This window comes from Ambystoma mexicanum, chromosome 9 (genome assembly GCF_040938575.1).
Source record: "Ambystoma mexicanum isolate Mex_15411 chromosome 9, UKY_AmexF1_1, whole genome shotgun sequence".
Lineage (NCBI taxonomy): Eukaryota > Metazoa > Chordata > Amphibia > Caudata > Ambystomatidae > Ambystoma > Ambystoma mexicanum.
The window spans coordinates 1,310,522,606-1,310,545,703 of NC_090931.1; the positions used below are offsets into that span (position 1 = coordinate 1,310,522,606).

The window sequence follows — 23,098 nt, forward strand, 5'->3', positions numbered from 1 at the left end:
AGCAAGCATTGACGAAGCCAAGAGCTTTCACATATTGAGACTGAAAGGAGCCTTTCTTAAAGTCAGAAAACAATCTAACCAATAGTGTGAGCCTATCTAACCAATACTGTGAGCCCAATAGAAGGTCAAACTTGTCCAAGATATAAGTGTGCAAGCATTACCAGAAGCTGAGAGTTTGGCACCAAGGCTTCTGGGTAATTGTTTTGGCTAACAGTTGGCGGAGAGGTGACGGCAAAGTTGGGGAAGGAAAACATTGCTGCTTAGAAAGATTTGAAGTTGACAAAATCTATATTGCCAAAGACTAAGAAGGAGAGGTGGATCATAAAGGCAAACTTAAGTTGTTGTTGTGGGAGACCGACAAGATAGGCAAAGAGGCTGCCCCTTTTGAAGAGAGATATTCAGAGGAAGAGTGCCCTGCACATTTTAAGGTGTTGAAGTACCTTAAAGGTAAGCTTGTCAGAACCTGTATTGAGTCACAAAGTACTGAAGCTGTAGTTTTATATCTGGTTGTCAGTAGATGCAAGACTTTAGAATGTCTTCATGGTAAACTCTAGTAGAAGTGAAGTTGCTGAAGTAGAAGCAGCAGCACTGTGAAGTCATCCTGCCAAATGTACCTACTTTGAATCCAAATCTTGTGAAGACATAATAACTGTTAACCAAGACTTCTGTTTCACTAACATTTATAGAAGTAGTATTTCTTTTGAACTATGTCAAGACTTCTTGGATAAATGGAAGTTGTGGCAAAGAATTGTGGCCAGGAATAACATTGATGCTACTTTGAGGAAGTTTAAAGTCTTTATTTCACCAATAAGAGCTTTGTTGTTGTTGTAATTCTGGTTAACAAAACTGGACTTTGACATTGAAATTTCAAGAACTGAATTGAGACTTTTCTACATACGTGGATTTCCTTATTTCTTTTGATGAACATTGAAGCTGAATTTACCTTAAATCCTGGGTTACCCAGGTTACTAAAAGGTTATCAAGAAACTGCAAATATAATTGTTGATGTATCTGAATTGCCAAATATTTTCTCTTTGTATTTGATTTTTAAGTGCGCAGGCCAGACATCCTGTGTTAGAGTGTTTCCCTTTAGTTTTGTTAGGCTGGGACATTCTCAGAGCAGGGGTAGTGAGGCATTTAATATAATTTATACTTCAATAAAATGGCATGTTTTGAACAATCATGAAAAGGTTGTCCGCCTCACATTGCTGACCCCTTCACAGTCCTCAGATTGTATGTTTTCTGTGACCCAATCTTTGAACGTGGCTTTTTAATATGCTCCTTTTGCTCCTGTGTGGGCAGGATTCGTGGGCGCATTTCATTCTAAGCAGATGCAAGCCACAGAAGGCCTAATACTGGTAAGTAATATTTGCCTTATGGGGCTTGTGACTATGCTTAGATTGTCATGCTTTGCATAGACTAGCAAGCAGTATTCCTGAGTGAGTGGAAGGAGCAGATTCAAGTGTTTTAATAAAATGACTTGACCCACCTCAGAATCTGCCTTTGTGTCTCAACACAATAGTGTTGTGGGAAAGTGTGCACTGAACTTCAGTTTGATGCTTTACCAATGGATTCCAATGGTACCTTAGCATGGAAAGCCAAGGTAGCACTGGTACTCCTGGTGGAATGTGCTCTGAAAGCAAATTGAGTGTTTTAGTCGCCAGAAAATAGCAGATCTGAATACAACGTACAATCCGTATAGTGATGGTTGCTTCAGTAACTGCATCACACTTCCTTTCTTTTGACATTGACATTACAAATTGATCTGTTTTTCTACGTTCCTTCTTGTCTAGGTAGTACACCACTGCATGACAAACATCAAGCGTGTGAAATGCCCATCATCCTCTATTCTGTGGGTTCAGGAAAAATGTTGGTAACTCAATTGATTGACATTAGATTTTGAGACCAATTTGGTGCGTTCTTAGCACTAGTTGTTTGTGTATTGTTACAAATGGTTCTGCCACCGACAAAGCTTGTAACTAATTAGGCATGATAATACTGTGTTTAAATCTCATCCTGGTGGGGGATGAGCCACTGGAGGATAGATACGCTAGACTCATTACATGAAGGCTTGAAGTACTGGTATCGTCGACAAAAACGTCTTCTGTTGGATTCGGTGTATGCTGCAAAGCTGCTAGATGTACTTTAAGTGAGTTGTAGACAAGTCTAATAGGTACCTAAGGTAGATCACCACATCTCTAGCCTAGCAATCTACGTGGTTGATGTGTTTATTCCTACAACGGATCACAAATATATTCCACATATTGAAATAGCAGTCTGGTATTGTGTGGTCTTGCTTTTAGAAATATAAATCCATACATTATATGAGTAAATGGCCAAACTATGACCTCAGAAGACAGGCTGCGAAATCGGTTGTCTGTGGGCTTAGATGAGTTATTTACTTGTGCCTATGCGTAAGCAGATTTTAGACTGGATTAGAGCTTAAATGGTGGGCATAGAGACATGGTTAGTAGGTGCGAGTACCACGGTTGGCTCGCCCACACTAATGCAATGCGTATCATTGCTAGGCTTTCTTGATTTAACTTGGGAATTATCTTTTGAATTTGTGGTGTCCGGAGGGTGGGGGATTTTAGGGGAGCGTATGGGCATATCCCTGCCCAATGTACCCATAGTGCATTGCCTAGAGACCCTGTTTGTGAAAACCTGGATGTGAAATGTAGGCATTTTATGTTTTTGTTTGTTACAAACAGGCTGACTGATGGTTGTCCGCATGTTGCAAAGATCTGTGTGTGTTTTGGTGTTGAGATCCAATTCCTGTTCGGTCATCAGAACTCTACTTAGGTTGTCTGCCAAGCAATTGTTTTCCCCCAGGAACATGTTGTGCTTGGATCAAAATGTATCTTTGTATGCACCAGTGCCAAATGTTCTGTGCAACAATGGACAGTTGCTTTGAGTGTGTGCCACCTTGTTTGTTGATGTAAAACATTGTGGTTGTTTTGTCTGTTTGTATGAGGGTGCTCTTTCCCATTAATTTTGTTTGGAATAAGCTTAGTGCCATCTTGATTGCTAGTAGTTCTAATCAATGTGTGTGGTTATTTATTTGAGACTTGGACCACCTTCCTTGTGCTGTAAAGTGTTGACAATGCGCCTCCCCAGCCTGTAGAAACGTGAAGACGTGTTTACTGTTTGCAAGACTACCCCTATAATCACCCCAGTGCCCTGTCTTTTGAGACCATTGCTCCGCTGGCCAATGTTGTATTGGGTGAATCCTGAGCTGTGCATGGAGTATTAAAAAATGCATGACGCCATCATGCCCAAAAGTCTCATTACCTTTCGGACAGTTAGCATTTGGCCTGTTGGGTACTGCAGAATGAGTGCCTGAAATACATGTACCCTTTCTGGTTTCGGGTAGGTTGTTGCCGAGCAAGTGTCTAGGACAGCTCCTAGAAAAACCTCTTTGGCTTGCAACCAAACTGGGCTTTTTCTTGTTCATAGACAAACCCAGACTTTGTAATAAATTGACTGTGTTCAGTGTGTAGAAAGCACTGGTGTGCATTTTACCTGTTATTAGCCAGTCATCTAGGTAAGGATACAGTGGAATTGTCTTGTGGCGCACATGTGACACGACGGCTTCAAGTACCTTGGTTAATACACGCAGTGCTGACGCAATTCCAAAAGGGGAGTCTTTGAATTGATCATGCATGCATGCATGCATGTTCTGTATTTTGAATCTGAGGTACTTGCAATGACTAGGTAACATTGAAATATGAAAGTATGAATCTTTCAAATCCAAAGTGATCATGAAGCTCCAAATTCTTTTTTTAGAAGAGGGATGACCTACTATAGGGTTGTCATTCACATTTTTCTGGTTTTACATATTTGTTTTGCTCGGCTTAGGTCCAAGACTGGTCTCATGGTTTTGTCTTTTTCGGGAACTAGAAAATTAGCAGAGTAAATTCCTGTGTTTACCTGTTTCTTTGGCACTAGTTCCATCACTCATTTTAAGATGAGTGTTTGTAGCTCTTCTTAAAGGAGCTTTAGATGTTGAGGTACTGGTCTCGCTCTCGGTGGATGACTGCGCAGACTCGACAGTAGCTCAATGCAGTACCCTTATCTGACCTTGCTAAACACCCACTTGTCTTAAGGTATCCCCTTCCATGTTCGCATTTACGATGCTATGTGTCCACTTACCGGAGTTGCATGGGAGGGGACTCTCACTGGCAAGTCAGTGTGCAGAGGAGGCTGCTCCCCTTAAGGAATGCCCTCTTCCACATGCTCTGCCTCCATGAGGTTATCGCATGCCAGCATAATCCCCCTGTTCCTTACGGAAAAGAGGTTTGGTAACTGGAGGCACCTGTGGGGAATTTGAGTGGCCGATTGGCGGATTACATGGGTTGGGCTGAAAGGACAGTGTCCTAGCTAAAAAAAAAATAACTTTGTTGAAAAGTATTTCCTGTAATCTGCTGCAGACTTTTAATAGTGTCATGTTATTTCTTGGCTTTCTTTACAGCATCATCGACAGCTGCCCCAAACAGCTAGCAACAGGCTTTTCAAGTAGATTTGTTTGTATTTCGTGTTTAAACCGTGAACCCCCGAAGCCAAACGTGTCCCATAACAATAGTTGGCCCAGCTATTAACCTTCCAGCTGTACTGACGGCATTAGTAGAATTCTTTCCTTCTGTAATTACTTTAATCACGGCTGATTTGGAGGTGTTCAGCCACCTGTTCTGTGAGAGGTCTAATTTCATCCCACTGATCTCTACTATATCTCGCATAAGGGTAGTAGACGTTTGCCGTTCTGACCTTGTGAGCTACATATGTATCTTTCTACTAAAGCACATAAGTTCTTGCTTTCTTTAACAGGGGTGTATTCACTAGTTGATAATGGAGTTCCTCCGATCTTTAGAGTTGTGGTGGCTACTAATCAGTTCACCTTTAAGTGTCCCCTTATATACAGTCTGTCACAAGAGGCTGCATTGTATTTTTAATTCTCTGTGTTGGTTGACCAGCTTAATTTATTAGTGAAGGTGTAACCCTTTTGAGTATACCTTTAAGTAATGGATTGATGTAGAGATAGACTTCCTTTTCTTCTCTTTAATATATCTTCAAAGAAATCTGTCTCTCTTCTTCAGGCTCCTGAATCTGAATATCAAATCTAGTAGCTGCTCTTTTACGGAGAACAGCATATAAAACTTGATTCTCTGCAGGTGAGGTAGCAGTTGCTATGTCCAGCAATGCTAATGTATGATCTTCTGGATCAATGTTCTCATCCTCTACCACAGTTCATCATATGAATAGAATTCCTCCTCAATGATATCCTGTTCCACACCCACATGATCTGTTCAACCTTTTCAGGGATTAATTTTCCCTTTTTACCTGCGGTGGACTTTACTAAGGTACCCCCCCTTTTCTCTTTTTAGCGAGTTCATCACAAAATTCCATGAAGGATCGCATCTTCTCTAAAATGCTAGTAAACCTTTCTTCTGCCCAAGTTGTACCTTATATAGTTTGCTGTTGGGTTGATTTTTTTTTATGTTGCTCTTTTAGGTTTCCCTTCCTCTAATTCCGAATCAGATGAAGAAACAGTACCCTTCTTGTGCATTGCAGACGTCAACATGGATGTTGCTTTTCCTTCTTAAGAGGTCAGTTCTTTGCCCCTCTATGGACGTCGAGATAGACAATTTTGTTTTTGATGTTAAAACTTCTTTCGAAACTCCACTCATCTTTACACTTTGTTAGCCTGTCTTTTGTTTAGTTTTTGACGCTTAACATCAAGTGTTTTATTGTAGTTCTGTGTTTCTGTATTCGTCAGCCTATTTCGGTTCTGGCGTTGAAGCCGTGTGCTCAGGATGGTTTTTGTTTGTTTCAAAACAGCTTGATCAGATGTAGCTTGCTTTGAGCGTCATCCGATTTAGTCTTGGTTTTCCATGAGCAGCCTTTTGAACATTAGGGGTTGTCGCCACAGCTCAATAGGACGTCCACAGCTCAATAGGACAAGGACATCAGTACTTTAGAGGCGTTGGCCAGCTGCGAGGAAACATTTGATGTTCCCTCCGATTCCTGCTCTTTGGCGTCGCCTTTGAAGCCGATGCCTGCTTCTTTGCCCTTGAAATGTCCCGCTGCAACAGTAGAATTACCAAACCTCTTTTCAGCCTGCATTGCATAGGCCACCCACCATTTTATTGTATGCTGCTTAAGTGTTTTCAGCTTAAAAAGCTTACAAGCTGAACACAGTTGTTGTCGTGGACCCTTGGAATACAGATCAAATACACCTGGTGCTTGTCATTCCAAGGGAATCTGTTGTTGCACGATGGGCAAAATGTAAATGGAATTTTCTCCATTTGATGGCAAGTGAGCAGTCGAGCTTACCATCAAATATTAGTGTAAAATGTAGTGGGGTTAAAGACATTCTCTACATGAAAGTGACCAAGTATGCCTGTTTGCCTTCATTAACTCTCCCTACTGCATCATCTTTCAGTGCAATGTTGGCATCAACCGCTATCACCTTCGCTGATCTTCGATGTAGACATCTAGTTCTAGACCCTGGATTGGCCTTCACGGCTAGGATTTGTTACACCAAATAACAATGGCTCTGCGTTTTGCATCCAACCTTAATGGCAAAAACAAACAATCTGAGAACGTCAACAGATGAAGGAGCATGGTTACCAGCAAATGTAGAGTAAGGATAGCATTGCAGGAACGCCACTGTTGATGCCCATTTTTCGAATTCGAAAACAAAAAAGAAGCAGTACTCTCCACCAACCAATAGACGGCAGCCTATACAAAGCATGCGAATGCACAAGCCCCAGAAAAAAAAAAAAGATATATATATATATATATATATATATCTATCTATGGCTGCCAAATCTTCACTCAATACCAGCCATTGGCTAGTAATGATCTCATGGTGAGTGAGAAATAGTGTATGTATAGAATTGAGGTGGCAAGTAAGTTTTTACAGCTGGCTAGTAGCTTTCAATTTGAAATATGTGCCTATATGTACAACACACACATCATTTACAATTACATCTTATCCATGGGTTTACTCTACAAAATGTGTTTACTCTACAAAATGTTAAATATTCCATCATTTGTCAAGATTTTTTCAATCAATATACAATAATCAGTACACCTCAGATTATGGTAGAGTTAGCTTCGAAGTAATATTTTGTTATGGTGTTAGTCTCCTATGTGTCCCTGAAAGAGTGATGCATTAAAGGCATGGTCTAGTAAAACATGTTATTGTCCCTACGGGTCGACCATGTTTTTTAAGCCTAAGTGGCTCGATTTTAGAAAACTTTCCTATGGACCTTACCCGAGTTTTCGTCCATTAAACACACGCGAAAACAAGCACCAGGGAGCCGCCATTTTCTGATAATCCTATCTTTTCCCCCATCGCCCTGGCTGACCTGCTTTTGCGGCACTAAATCAATTCCCCCACCCCTGAGCCTGTCATCAGCAGACTCGTACCGCCCATTTCCCAACGCCAAAGCACGTCTCGTGTCAACATTCGCTGCGCTTCAGCTAATGACGTGTCGCCATGGAAATGGCAGGACGCCTCTTTGCTCAATAAGTATAAACAGACCCTTTCACAAGACACAGCAGCAGATTTTCGATTCCATTCCTCTCTCTGTGTTACTTTGAGTATTCTGTGACTCGTTTCAGTGCTCTGGTCAGCTACCTTTGCCGCTTGTAGCCCGTGTGAACACCTGTACCATCTAGGTAAATTATTTTACTCTGTTTACCACACAATGGCTACAATAATGCCCTACATGTACGAGCCTGAGTATACCGCGGAGGAACTACAGGAAAGGGAAGCACGCGAAAACGATGGGGATTCGGACGGCAGTTGGCAGGACGAATCAACAGATGAAGAGCCTGGGCCTAGTCGAATGGACGGCGTCTCCACCTGGTGCACATGCAATCGGTGCGAGTTAATGCCAATTGAGGACGAGAACTGCTGCTGCGTAATCCGAGTAACGAGTAAGTATACTCTGCTTGTCATGCCACTCCTATTTCATGATCTTCTACTGTATCCAAAATTACATCTACATATCATTGTAACACATGTAAGTCGTTCAATAGTGTGCATTGTCTAGATAGCATTTGTCCGTGCAGAATGCCATTAGTTACAAGAATTGTCATTGACAACAAACATTTATTAAACTTATCTTGGTCATTTAAAAACAGTTTGTTTCATTCCTTTTCACAGGTGGTACAGGCTGGTGGCCTATCGTTCCTTTACATGGTGGCTCCACGGGAGGCTTGGACACCGCGTTCGAAGAGTGATACCCGCCTGTGCCGTTCGTGCCATTAGAGAAACGTTCGCGAGTGACAGCGGTCAGTACAGGGGATTTTCTCTCGCTGTGCTGCAACCTGACCTGTATAATCTTTAAAGTCTTGTATTTTTGTGTCAGCAAAATAAGATACAAAATAAAACACCACATATTTTAACAACATTTGTTTCAATTTTTTAAATGAATCAAGTGTGTCTCCATTCAAGGAAGGACGTCAGACATCTGTGCTCCGAATGGGTGAAGGTCTGGTCGCTGTGGAGCAGGGTGGTCACTATCTATCTAAGCTAACATAACATATTCTCGATAATGCATGCACTAAATAACACTTGTTCAAAGTCTTTCAGTAGGTTATGTCTCTATAAAAGTCACACATATATCTATACTAACAATTACCATTGGATTATACAGGCCTTAGGGTCTTGACCACTATAATACACCAGTTGAAGTGTGGGTCTGTGCTCACAAGACTCTCCGGTATGTGGCATTTGTTATTGATAAGCAACGATATACTATCATTGATATAAAGGCAATATACTATATATTGATATAAAGGCGGTTCGCGCGGTGGATGCGCCCTGGCATGGGGGGCTGTCAGGGGCGCGAAAGGCCAAGGTGCCAAACTACATGTACACTTCAAAAGGTGTCCCACGCCAAGGGGCCATCGGTCATATGGCCTCCTCAGACCCCGTGTCTCCAGCCAGGCCTCCCCTTGAAGCAGGCCGCCCCGCTGCAATCCACATAAGTGTGTCTCCATTCAGCAGTCTTCCTGTGCCTTATCTGCACGCCCCAGGCCCATCCATCCCACCCCCCTGTATCAAAGGCGGTTCACGCCGGTGGATGCGCGCTGGCATGGGGGGGCTGTCAGGGGCGCGAAAGGCCAAGGTGCCAAACTACATGTACACTTCAAAAGGTGTCCAACGCCAAGGGGCCATCGGTCACATGGCCTACTCAGACCCTGTGTCTTCAGCCAGGCCTCCCCTTGAAGCAGGCCGCCCCCTAATACCACGACATACATACGTCATTCATTCACAAACACACCCCAGTTTCTAATACTTTAAAAACCACTCGATATGTCTCATGAGAACATCTTTGTGCTTTGCAAGTCAACTCCTGAACGTGCTACCTGGGAACCACTGAGATCTATGCTAATCTGCTTGTCGTCGTTCTATCCGTAAACTTCTGTGACCGCTTCGAGCATACCCCTCAGTGCGCTACCTGTGGCCATCCACCTTTTCTTCCGCAACATACTGCTCTGCTTGGTGAATCCAACTGTTTGTTGGTCAAGGTAAGGCCATGTATCCTGGTCATATTTCGCAGATTTTTAAATTTCTATCTATTTGCGAGTAGAGTACTCAATAGTGCTATGTTCATTGGTCTCATTGCTATTGACTTGAATTTCCATTGCTATGCTAACAATAGATCTATTTATTTTCATCTGTGTCAATTGTCATCGAATTGCATCCTTCGGGGGTCCAGTCTATGATATAAGCATGTTTCCTTCTCGTGCAATACAGAACATCCAGGGGATGAGTCACATGTTCAGTTTTTAGTCACATCATTTATACATTTCTGCAACTTATGCAAATACTAAGCCGCACATAATGAACTGGTATAGTTCCTGCGACCAAAACAAACCTTGCATTGATCATTGTGTAATTCATTTACTTCTGTATCAAATCTTTATTCTTGAAGATTGTATAATAATGTCGATATTTACTTTTCATATTTATCAACAATGCCTGCCTGTTCGATTAGCGGTTGCCCTTCGAAGACCCATGCGAAATCTGAAGGCACTACAATTTATGTTTTCCCGAAAACTGTTGATCGAATAAGTGAATGGGTCATACATTGCGGATATCCACTGGATGAGCTGGAAAGTAGAGTCCAACAAGTCTTACAGGACAAGAGGGGTGATCGATACCGCATCTGCAGCCGGCACTTTTCCTTGGACATGTACACAACATCTTGGGTAACAAAGAAGAATAAGCGGCGAACGACACAGAAATTGCTCGAAAACGCTATTCCCACTCTATTCGTCCACATTCCGCCACCGGTGAGTCAAGCGTCCGGATTTAGCTTTAGGCCTTGCGGTAGTGTAGGTATCCGAACGGATTAATTGAGATTGTAGGTGTTCTATCCCTTGTAATAATTTCGATATTGACATGATTGTATAGTTTTTTGAATAATGACATTTACCAATATATTCTTTTTCGATTTCATAACCCACAAACGCAATGTATATATATGGGAACAGGGAACTGTGCTGTATTGAGCATTTTACAAGTATTCTGTCGCCTTACATGGCTATTTTTAATATTGGCATTTCATTATCAATCATTAATTTACCTTTACAACTTCTTGATTATCCCTTGAATCTGAAGCAAGAACATTCTACATCCTTGACGTGGTCGCAGTTATCAACCACTTCTAGCGCGTATCAGGTAATCTTACTAGGCTAATCCGCTACAGACCTGTTTTATGCATGTCAAGGAATATTTTTATTTTATCGTGTAATCATTTTACCGAATGTTTGGTTAGTGCTTTCCAATTGATATACACCTTAGTTATCGTCCACTGGTGTTTGTTTTCGGTTATAATTAGTGTTATCCATACTAATGCAAGTACTGTCTTTCAGGGAGATGCTGAAGCGTCCGCCACATCTACAACATTTCTAGATGTTCTTCAACAGCAGGAGGTATGGATACTGACAGCTCCATCGAGCGTCATCATCAGAGCTGGAATTCTTGTTTGATTGTTCTACACAATGTTTCATTCGTGGTTAGCCGTTGATATGTACCTGTGCTGTCGACCCCAGGTGTGTGTTATGTTTTCACTATTGTAATCCTCACTAATGCAAGTACTATGTTTCAGGCAGTTGATGGAGCGTCAACCCCTGCACTTGATGCAGAGCCTGACATTCAAGTAATTCCAGGGGAAGTGGAAGCGGGACCATGCGTATACGAATCGGCGCAACAGCTTTCGGAAGTGCGCACTACATTTGCAACATCCATAGATATTCTTCAGCAGCACAAGGTATGGATAATGACAGCTCCATCATGCGTGATCATATAACGTAATTCCATTTGCTATACTTTCATCCCTAATAACGCAAGTGCTGTGTTTCAGGGAGATTACAAAGCTTCCACTACAATCACAACATCCAATTTAGATGATGCAGATGTAAATAAATCTGAGAAATAAGTCGATGAAATGTGATCATATTTAGATTTTCCTTGATTCTTTTGGACAATGCATCATTTGCGGTTATCTCTTTATATGTACCTGTGCGTTCGACCCCAAGTGTGTGTTATGTTTCCAATATTGAAAACCATACTAATCCAAGTACTGTGTTTCAGGGAGACGACGGAGCTTCCACCACAATCACAACATCTCATTTAGATGATGCAGATGTAAAGGAATCGTTGAAATCAGTCGATGAAATGTGATCATATTTGGATTTTCCTTGATTCTTTTGGACAATGCATCATTTGTGGTTATCTCTTTATATGTACCTGTGCCGTTGACCCCAAGTGTGTGTTGTGTTTCCAATATTGAAAAGCATACTAATGCAAGTACTGTGTTTCAGGGAGATGCGGATGCCTCCTCTCCAATACAACCATTCATGGCAGTCCATGCAGAGCCAGAGGTATGGATACTGACAGTTCCATCGAAATAGATCATCACTGGTCGAATACTTGTCGTTTGATTGTTGCACACAATGTTTAAATCGTGTTTGGCTATTGAGATGTACCTGTGTGGTCGTCCTCACGTGTGTTTTATGCTAACAATATTTTGATACATAGTAATGAAAGTACTATGTTTCAGGGAGACGATGGAGCCTCATTCCGTGCTGTCTATGCGGATACAGAAAATATAGTCGTTGCAGCGCAAGAGGAAGGGAGGACATGAGGAAACTAATCGGAGCTACAGCGTGCAGATGTTGAAGGTCGAGTCAAAAAAGTTGCAAAGAAAAAAAAACAAACAAAGGTTAGTTACAAACAGTTCATAACTTTAAAAAAAAATGTTTGTGCTGGGGACCATTTTATGTTATTTTCCAGTCAATTCTACTACACTCCATCTTGTGTTTAAACTGAACATCCCTTTTCCAAACTCTCCTACAGTTACCCGTGGGTGTCAGAACTATACACACACAGACAGTGAAGCGAATGAGAGATGTGGCTTTCCAGACCGTGTACACTTTGGAGGAACTATTAATTGAGGCGAGGCGTGTTCAGGCTCGAGATGCTCATGTCCAATGGCCAAAACATGAATTAACTGTGTTTGGAGACTACAGCAAAGTTGCATTGGACCATAGCTACAGTGTGACCGCACCACCACAAGAAGATGTTATTGAATGTATTGAAGATAGCTCTGAAGTAGTTGCAGATCAATTTACACAATCTACACCCGCCAAAAATTTGCCACCAAAAAACCTGTCGACATTGTTGTGTTCTCCCATCAATGTTGAAGTAATAGATGTCGAAATGACAGAGAATGAACCAACCGCAGCATCCATAGACGCATCAGAACTTGATATCAGCGATATTACTTTCCAATGTGTTGAAATCTCCACAACGTCACAGGCCGAAACAACGTTGACGCAGGATGACAGTCTAATGAAAGAGAGCAAATACATTGTATTCGACAGTTGTTTGATGGAAATTATAAGTATGCTGAAATGTGTGCATTCCATTAGAGGGTAAGTATGTGGGAAGCCATTGATTAATGTGGCTCGTCAAATAAAAGGCAGTAACGTCAAAATAAATGCTGCCTGTAGATTAAATCATAGGTTCTCATGGTCTGCACAACCGATGCTGGGGAAACTGCCAGCAGGCAATCTACTGTGTGCAGCTGCATCACTTTTTAGTGGCTCCAGTTTTAGAAAGTTAGAGGCTTTCTTTCAGTTTGTGGGACTACATTTCATTTCTAAAGCGCTGTACTACATATACCAACGTGATTATCTGTTTCCGGCCATTAGTGATACTTGGAAAATTGAACAATTGTCTCTAGCAAGTACATTCGAAGGCAAACGATTCAGGCTAGCCGGCGATGGACAGTGCGACAGCCCTGGATTTTCTGCCAAGTACTGCACCTACCACTTTCAGGACATGGATAGTAAGAAAATTGTGAGTTCGGTGGTCGTGCAGGTAACACAATGTACATCGTCAGTGGCCATGGAGAAACTAGGATTTATAAAATCAGTGGAATATCTACAATCAAGAGGAATGCACATCGACCTCATAGCCACGGATAGACACGTTTCAATTGCCAAGACAATGAGAGAGCAGTTCCCACATATTAAACATCAATTTGACGTATGGCATCTTGCTAAATCAATCAATAAGAAAATCTCGGCTGCAGGGAAAAAAAAAGGTTTTGAAAGTATTTTGCAGCGGTCACATTCTATCACCAACCATCTTTGGTGGAGCTCAAAAACTTGTGAGGGGTCAGTGGAAATACTACTTGAAAAATGGCGGTCACTGATGCACCACTGTACCAACGTTCACCGCTGGACAGCAAATGAACATTTCCACCAATGTGAACATGGCCCTTTGTCCCCAGAGGAGGCACAGAAGAAGAAGTGGTTGATTCCATCTTCACCGACACACAAAGCCATTGAGAAGATTGTTTTCGACAAAACTATCAAGAGATTTGAGAGGACTGACAGAATTCTGTCACACAGGAGATTTGGAGGTGTTCCACAATATGTGCCTTAAGTACAGGCCAAAGCGCTTGCATTTTAGCTTTCGTGGCATGAAACATCGCACTCTACTAGCGGTCTTGGCCCATAACAGCAATGTCGGACGTGAACAATCTAGGACTAGGGGTAAATTAAGGATGCCTCGCTACACTAAGGTGTTTTCAAAACGAAGTAAGCAATGGGTGATCAAACCAGTCGATGATGAAATGCCTTTCGAATTTGTAAAAGGTTTTATTGTTGCTGTGTTAAGAGAAGCACAGATATGGAATTTTGGACGTTTCTGTGCAGAGCAGTGATCCATTGCCACCGAACATTGCGACTGTGCCATGCCCACCCGAAGCACAGCTGATTGTGAAGTACAAATCCCGGTTTAAATAATTGCAATAAGATTGTCTTTTTGTAAATAAATGTTATTGTACAGTGTACCTGTAAACCTACCCCTACCTTCACCATCATGGGTGGCGAACAAGCTGGGTGTCATCTTTGAATTCTCTCTATTCACCTCACATATGTGTATGTATATATTTTTCTCATGTCTCATCTCATGTAAATGCTGTGCACCGTTAACGGAGGGGAGGCTTGCGTATTGCAAATAATAAAACAAACAAACAATAAATCTCACTTGTAACTCAACTCCTGTGGTACTTTATACTTTCCCTGACCTTCCGCAAAAAATTAAATGTCTCAATTTGGGCTGCAAAGCTTGCAGACAACGGGGACAAAATTGGGGCACTTAGAACGCGCCAGCCAAGCGGGCCGTGGCATTTGGGAGAGAAGCCAGTTCGCATTTGCACATTGAGGCGCACTACATAGATGGATTCTAAACTTCAAGTTCTCACAGATGCCTATACTACGTGATGTTGCAAATAAAGAATGCGAAGGACAGCGCCCAGATGAGGCCCACAAGTCGCACTGGAAGTATAAGGGTCTATTGTTTTTTGACCTTGAGACAGGGACCATGCCGAAAGAACTACATTTGAAGGGAGTGCGCAATAACGTACGACGATAAGGCAGAAAATTCAGAAACTAGACCGAGTTTCATTTTAGTTCAGTATACGAAAAATCATTGTCAAGAGCACGGTCCGTTTTACAGACTGCATTACGAAGAGACACAATGGAAATTTCAAATATAATGTAAGTAAATCTTTACACGCTTTTATACCGGAATGAAGATTTAATGAATGGATGCATGAATAAATGAATGAATGAAGAGCTAGGAAAAGCAAGTGAAACGTGTTCGTAGTGGGCACATGGGCATGCAGGTCCACTGGTCTCACCGATCTCGGTCCTTGGCCCAGCCACTTTTCCCTGCACTGCCTACCTGCACTACGGGACTGTCTCTGTATCCTTTAGCCCCTTCTCCCGGCATTTACCTTGCACTTGCCACCAGCTGGCCCCATTATTTAATTTGTATTCAACTAACCATGTACAGCCCTTCCCCATGCGCAATCAGAAAGACACCTGGCCTAGTAGGATCGTTGTCTGTCTGCCCTTGTTCCCCACCTGCCTCGTCACGCCTAGAAACACTTGAGTATAGGAGCGTTACAAATGCCATATCATATATCATTCCTCACGCATGTAGACTAACTGTCGTTTATCATTGTGTGTTTGCCTCGATTTATCTCGTTACTTTTCGCATTGATTTTAGAGACGAACATACTCCATTGAACTATCATTGCAAGCAAATAGTTTCTGATCGGCCGTAATAAATAAAATGAGTAATATTAATGAAGTTCGGCTAGCGAGACTAATTATAATTTTTTTGTTTTCATAACAGGTATTTGATCCCATTCTGCCACTGCCATCTGTTTGAGACACCGGCGGATGGATTCTTCAGCAGACACCTGCAGCTTCGTGTCAACAACTGGAGCACGATCACCATATTATGGGACGATCGCCAAGGGCCCACATGCCCTTACGCTGTACTAGTGGCTAGAAGCAACATATCAACCTTTAGGCTGGACTAGTGCCTAGTTGATGGAACAGCTTTGCGTTTCACCGTGCTTCGAAAGTGATTCTTTTTACGAAAATGAACACCCTGTGTACCATAAAGGAACAGCGCGTGACTCAAGATGAAACGGAACAGTTATGGCGGATACAGATAAAAGAAAATAAATGGCTTCCGGAGTTCATATGGCAATTGCTGAATATTCTCTAAACATTGAATGTCAAATAAATGTACTTTACCAAATGTACTGTGTTGCTGTTTCATTTTAAAGTACAGTTTCATATTCCGAATTGTGGCGCGCTGTGTTGTGAGTTGATCTGTGTTGGTTTCCGGGTTCTGTGTGGAATCGCGCAGAAGACAACTGGGCGCGTTTGCCTACGCAGCACAGTAACGTCAAGGAGAGAGGCGGGGAATATGAATGTTTTGATAATGTCAGGCTCAGGGGCGGGGGAATTGATTTAGTGCCGCAAAAGCAGGTCAGCCAGGGCGATGGGGGAAAAGATAGGATTATCAGAAAATGGCGGCTCCCTGGTGCTTGTTTTCGCATGCGTTTAATAGACGAAAACTCGGGTAAGGTCCATAGGAAAGTTTTCTAAAATCGAGCCACTTAGGCTTAAAAAAACATGGCCGACCCGTAGGGACAATAACAAATTTTACTAGACCATGCCTTTAAAACCTCCATATATAGCCTTAGATTGCCTCCAAACATTAATCTAAAATGCCGACAAAATACTTTAGCAGATTTAATTTGAACTACAAATGGTTTCTAAAGTGACCAACAGGATAAACTCATTGTAATAATGATTCACTTTTTCGTGCAATTCTTCAATGTGGTGGAGATGTGTAAATCTTTTATTAGCATACGTAAGCATAGGGGATGCGCCCTAAATTTCCAGCTCTTTCATTCATATTTTTATGGAAATCACAGCTTATCTCATACCTCTTCTCAAGATAGTAATGGTTACCTAATCAACTATTACATTGAACCACGACCTAGATCTCCGAGATCATCTTCACAGCGTCTTTATTCTTCTATCACCCATTTTCTATTGTTGGTCCTAAGCCATATCTCTATATATACTAATTTTATGTGGGCAACATGTTTCAATTTGTGGACCCCAACCATGTGACAAATCTGGATGGCTTTCCGCTATTGTAGCATCGGTTTACTGTGTGGAAGTTAAAAGAATCATCTGCCGGAGTTGCTGGTGGGCTGTGGAAATGTTCTCAACATATCATGACAGATAGACACCCAATATAAGAAGGGGGTCAAAGTAATAGCACCCCATGTACCCCATTGAATGTTTTCGTTACCTACGGACCAGAATTGCAGTTTATTCCACCCTTACCACAAACCTCTTCTCGAATCTCTAATTCTATTGCGGACTCTGCGACTGGAATGCATTTAATTGCCTTATGCTCAACTTCTCTAAGGACACCTACAACGATCATGCTCCAACCGTCCCTCTTTACAAATCGCTCTCCCATGTGAAATTCAAACATCATTGCACAAGTTCGCCAATCTAAAAGTCTTTGTCGACAGCAATCTCAAAATACCCTAATTTATCACTTCCACTGTGACTTTTAGAAGACCTAACATAATCAGGAAAATCTGTCACTTTCCCTCACCTACCACTCCTATATAATTTATGTTCACTTTTGAGCTCAGTCGACTAGACCACCACTTAGCCTTCTCCCGAACATCCCTTAACAAAATCATTAATTTTGAAATTCTCACACTGTACATCGTGCACTCCACTCCCACCTATGCTTACTGCCTCTCTCCAAATTCCTTATACTGGTCTTTAAATCAATCAACTAGCTCCTCCCCACTTTGCACCCTTTCTCTCTGGCACCCTACTCAATCCGTCCCTGCACACCTGTACCATATCTGTTTAGTTGCTCTTCTCTCCCTCCTTTCGTCAGTGGAAATCTCCCCCTGCAGATATCAAAAATACCCCTCCCCAATATTTCTCTATCACTGCATTCAAATCTGCTCCAACTCCATTTCCTTGCTCTGAAAGGGGATCCATGCCATAATCCAGGTCATTATACTTATGCCTTGATCACCTACACTGTGCAAATGCACATATTAAAAATACTCCAGGATGCCTGGTAAGTAATCAATGTTCATATAATTTTGTTGTGAGTACTGCTCTTATTTCATACCTCATTAGATGCATTCCTCTCATTTGGTTTCATTTAATCCTACTTCGCTCTTGTAAATCACGCGGGATTGTGCCAAACTCAGCTCTTGGCTATTGCATGGATTCTGTTCACACCATGCCATGCCACCCCATCAATACAAAAACACAATATCATCAAATGTATCTATTGACGTGGATGGGTTAGGGCTCTGGAATGCATCAAGGGGTGTAGCCAGGATTGTCTAATCAGTGGGGCCTGAAGCTAATGTAGTTGGACCCATCGCAGTGACATTAAAGTCTGTAAATGTCCACATGGCCCTGCTGAGTGGACATTTACAGATTTAAGGTGGGTCTTGCCCACTGAGGCCCTACCCTGTCCACGCCTCTGAATGCATCTACCATACAGTGACCATAAAACATTTTACTATGTGGTAATGTCAACTAAAAACCCGAAATGGCAATACACCCAAAATGGAATTACCTTTCGATCCTCTTTGAAGGTCTCTGCAGCAGCTGTAAAATCTGGGACGGCATTCTTGCAGTGGGGACACCCTGTGAGCAGAATGAAAAATCTACATTAAGCAGGAGGTGAAGATTTGTATCCACGGACCTTGTAGTCTTTTACTGTCAAGTGCAGTCCTGCAGGTTATGGAGGTCCTCAAAGTATATTCATCGCCCACTCTAATACAAGGGCTGAACCACAATAGTGACACAAAAGGGTTCAAACCTTTGCAATCTTATAGCAGCGCTGCCCTGCTTTTGTCTATATTCTATATACTCTAGTACCGACCATGCTCAGGGGACAGCACAGTGCATGACACAGTATCTTGAACATGATATAAAACAGTTTGGGCGGGACAATACTATACAGCAGACTAGAGAGGGCAACTTACCCAGAAGACGGCAGGTATTCTATATATGTTAAATCTGGAGGTGCCATTTATAATTTTGATTGAGCATGCTATATTTGTTCTGAGTATTATCAGTATCAGCTGAGAACTACTTCAAATAATACAAAAAAGTAATGGTTGCCCCATTTGGCCAAAAACAGATTGTGACTATGTACCCTTTTTTCCTGAACTTTCTGCACTCTTGACGTCAGTTTGCATGCCAGCATCCCCCAAAGTCATCCGGGAGATACACACCCCGTCCTGCTTTTTCTTTCATTGTGGAATTAGTGGCCTCTATTTTCCATCATATATTCAGGACTGCAAATCTCAAAAGTCAATGTCCCACCATAAAAAAAAAAAAATTGCTGGATAAGCTTTCCCGAATGACAAAGGAAATGGTGTCATGTGCGTCTACAGCGGCTTTGGTCTGTGTGCGCTGACAAGTCTGGCACAACGCTTCTCTAGATTCTTTTGCAAGCATCTAGAGCTCTATCCCGAAATGTATACATAATATTTTTCGAATAAATTGAACACTGCATTGAGGAGGATGCTGGTCACGTGACAACGCCCTGCCACGCACTTGCTCCGCCCATTACCAGTTCTTACGCCTTCCAGGCAGCCTCATTTCCTTTGCAGTTGGGGAGTAGTTGCAAGTGGATATTGGTCACGTGACCTAAGCACCACCTATATGCTTACCCGTACTGTACGGGTAAGCATATGTACCCCTTCTCTCCCAACATGCCATTGCTACCATCACTGCTCATCGCCAACCACGCTGCTTACCAGCAACATCATGAACACCACATCACAGCAATCTCACCAGCGCCACCAGAGATCCATCAGCACGCCACCATCCACCACTACACGAAAATTGATGCTCGCCAAGGTCTGATCAGCAACCAACCATTCAGCAGACATCACTAACCTCATCACCACACATTACTTTGACACCATCTTCATCACTAAGACCTGGATGACATCCACCTCCACACTCATCCTAGAGGTCCTCAAAACCAACAGCTACAGAATTCTACAACAAATCTGGCAGAGTCATCGCCACCATTCACAAGGCATCATGGCCATGCACCCATCTGGACATCGTCACCATTGGCTCCTTCAAAAAACATTCCTGCTCTCCACAATGGACACAGACACTTTTCACCTCATATACAGACCACCCAAGCCCAACACCTCCTTCATCGAAGACTGCATGGACCTGGTCATGACCATGTCCCTCACACATGCCAACATCTCCCTCAGCGTCTAAACATCCCTGGCAAACCAGCAACCAAGTCAATGTGGGAAGATCTATGCTGGCTAATCTGCACTCTGAGCCTCACACTGCACGTGAAAGACCCAACTAACAGGAAAGGTAATGTCCTTTAACTCGTCACCGCCCTGCCCACCCTCCATCACAGCTGTCCAGTCCCACTTGACTGGCCGGCCCTCTGGCAATCTCTGTTGACATTGGTCGTACCCCACCAGTCAAGCAAACCCATCTGAAACCCAGCAAAGAAGCCTTAAGTTTGTGCAAGAATTTACCAGAGGAGGCTCTCTCAGGACCACGCCAAACTTCACTTTACATTGGATAATCTAGCTCAGACGAACCAGGACTGTGACTTGCTTCTCCAAGAACTCAACATCGCCCTCACAAACATCAACCGCCATGCCCCAGTGAAACAACGCATCCTCAAGCCTAAACCTTCTGCACCCTGGTACACTCAAGAGCTCAACTTCAGCAAACAGACATCAGGAAACACGAAAAAAGACTTGGAGAAACACCTGTAGCGCATCAGACCTCACCCTGCACAAGTATCAGCTGTCTGCGTGTAGAAGAGCTCCCTGATTCAGTATAACAGTTGTGACCCTACATGAGCCATGCTGATTTGGCAGAGCACAATTCCCTGCGTCAGTAGACCAGACGAAAACACTCCTGACCCATCCCGAGTTGGCAGAGCATTATTCACGTCTTCAATTGAGCAGCCAAAACCTCATGACAGATGGAGGGTTGGCAGAGCACAGCTCCCTGCTTAACAGGTGCATGCACCACAGCACCATGTGGAAGCTAGTGGGTCTGGGGTGAAATCCGTGTTACAATGTGCTGCTGAATCTGGTATTTTGCAAATGCACTGTACTCGAAATTGCCATCCACACAATTTAGGAGCAGGTCATACATCGATTCACTGTTGCTACATAAAAAAAAAATCCAGAACTTATCTTTGTGTGTTATGATTTATCTGTACTGTCTTTAGACCCGTTAGTACAGAAGCAGCTGTGTGCCATTATGCATGCAGCTATTCACAGCAGAAGAGTTTGGGGTGTGAAATCCTGCTGAGGCATCCTTGCGAGAATAATTATTATATCACCACAAAACATGCAAAGTTTTTTTCCAACCCTTGCTAGGGTGATGCTGTTCAGTGCTGTGGGTCCCGGTGTGGACCAGAAATGTGTGTAGCAGACAAACAACTGATCACCATGGCCAAGGCCAACTACTACCAAAACACCATACAAAGGACATCTTGATAGCTTTGAAGAACTGCATCAACCCTCTGCCAGACCCACACCAAAGATTCCATTGAAAAATCCACTACCATCAACTAAATCAACAAGACCAGCATGATCTGCCAACACAGACACCAAGGCTAAAACTGACAGCACATACACATCCAATCACGCAAAATCACAACTACCTGGACAACTTTCAATACACTATGGAAGACCTCACTGACACCTTAGCGTCCATCAAGGTAACATTGTAAGCGGACAACATCCCCCTGCCTCTGTACTCAAGACCTTTCCTACTGAAGCACTTTTCCCATACTTGACAATCATCATCAACAGCTCGCTAACTCGAGGCATCTTCCCCACGACCCTAAATACTTGACAAATCCTCCAAATCTCAAGAAACTGACACTGAACACCTTGATGACCTCAGAAACTACTGCTGCACCATGGATCTTCCTCTTACTAGTTAAGATCCTTGGAAAAGCAGTATCCACACAACTCCTCATATTGAAGACAACTGCTTCAGTCCTATCAATCTGGGTTCAGACCCAGCTGCAGCACAGAAACGACCACCATCAGGGTGATTGATGATGCCCTTAACATCCTTGATGATGGCCATCCTTGCTTCCAGGTTCTCCTTGACCTCTCTGCAGCATTGGACACAGTAGACCACCATACACTCACACTCTACATCGCTCCATGGGGATCAGAGAGATCATCCTCAGTTGGTTGAAAACATATCTTGCTAATCAATCACCAGTTTGTACAAATGGATTCCTCCAAATCAGGACACCAACTCAACCCATCAACTGTGGAGTCTCGTAAGGATCCATCCTCTCCCTCGTGATCTTCAAGCTTTACTTGGAACCCTCCTCGCTCCACACAACATCCACATCCACCAATATGGCAGATAAAATGCAGCTCTCCCTAAAGATACCCATCATCGAAGATTGATCCAGTCGTGGATGTCCAGTTGCAGTACTTACCTGAAGCTCAACCCTTCCAAGACGGAATTCCTACTACTGACCAACACTGAACACACTGACATCCAGACCCATCTCTCTGCTATGCATCTCAAGGACTTCAGACCTCAGCTGGCCAACTGTGCCAAGTCCCTTGGGTTCGACATCGACAGACACCTCTCATTCCAACAGCACATAGCAAGGAAGACACTAACAGCTTGGTACCAACTTGCTCTCCTACAGAAAATCAATCCTAGAAGACAATTTCAGATGCGCTGCTCAAGACATAGTCGTCTCCCACCTTGATGGTGGCAATGCCCTTTTGGAAGGCCTTCCGGCGACTACCTTGGTACCCACAAGATGTGTCCATCATGCTTCAGCACGACGCAAAGGACTGCACATTTGACCACATCACCCCAACCCTCAAACTGCTATGGCTCCCACTGCAGGCCCATAGCATCTTCAAATCCTGCTGCATCATCTACAAAGCTGTCACCCTGAAGGCCCCAAACTACCTCACTGAGAAACTAAGCAACTGTGGTGTGGATCCTGTGATGCACCAGAAGGACATGTGCAGACTGGAACTGTGCCAGTGCAGGAAGGAAAGAACCAGAAGACAGGCCTTCTCAGACTACCCCCTGCCCTTGACGCCCAAGACTCTAACCACTTCCCCCACCAACATAAGAC

At 43.0% G+C, this 23,098-nt stretch overlaps 1 protein-coding gene across 2 annotated transcripts in view; it reads right to left on the reverse strand.

Moving 5' to 3' along the window:
* PDIA5 (protein disulfide isomerase family A member 5) overlaps nucleotides 1–23,098 on the reverse strand; it is a 904,279-nt gene that overhangs the window by 58,972 nt on the left and 822,209 nt on the right. For both annotated transcript variants that reach the window (XM_069616684.1, XM_069616685.1), the window contains exon 15: nucleotides 18,536–18,606. In XM_069616684.1, the coding sequence (XP_069472785.1) occupies nucleotides 18,536–18,606 (71 nt within the window). The remainder of the gene's footprint in view (nucleotides 1–18,535; nucleotides 18,607–23,098) is intronic.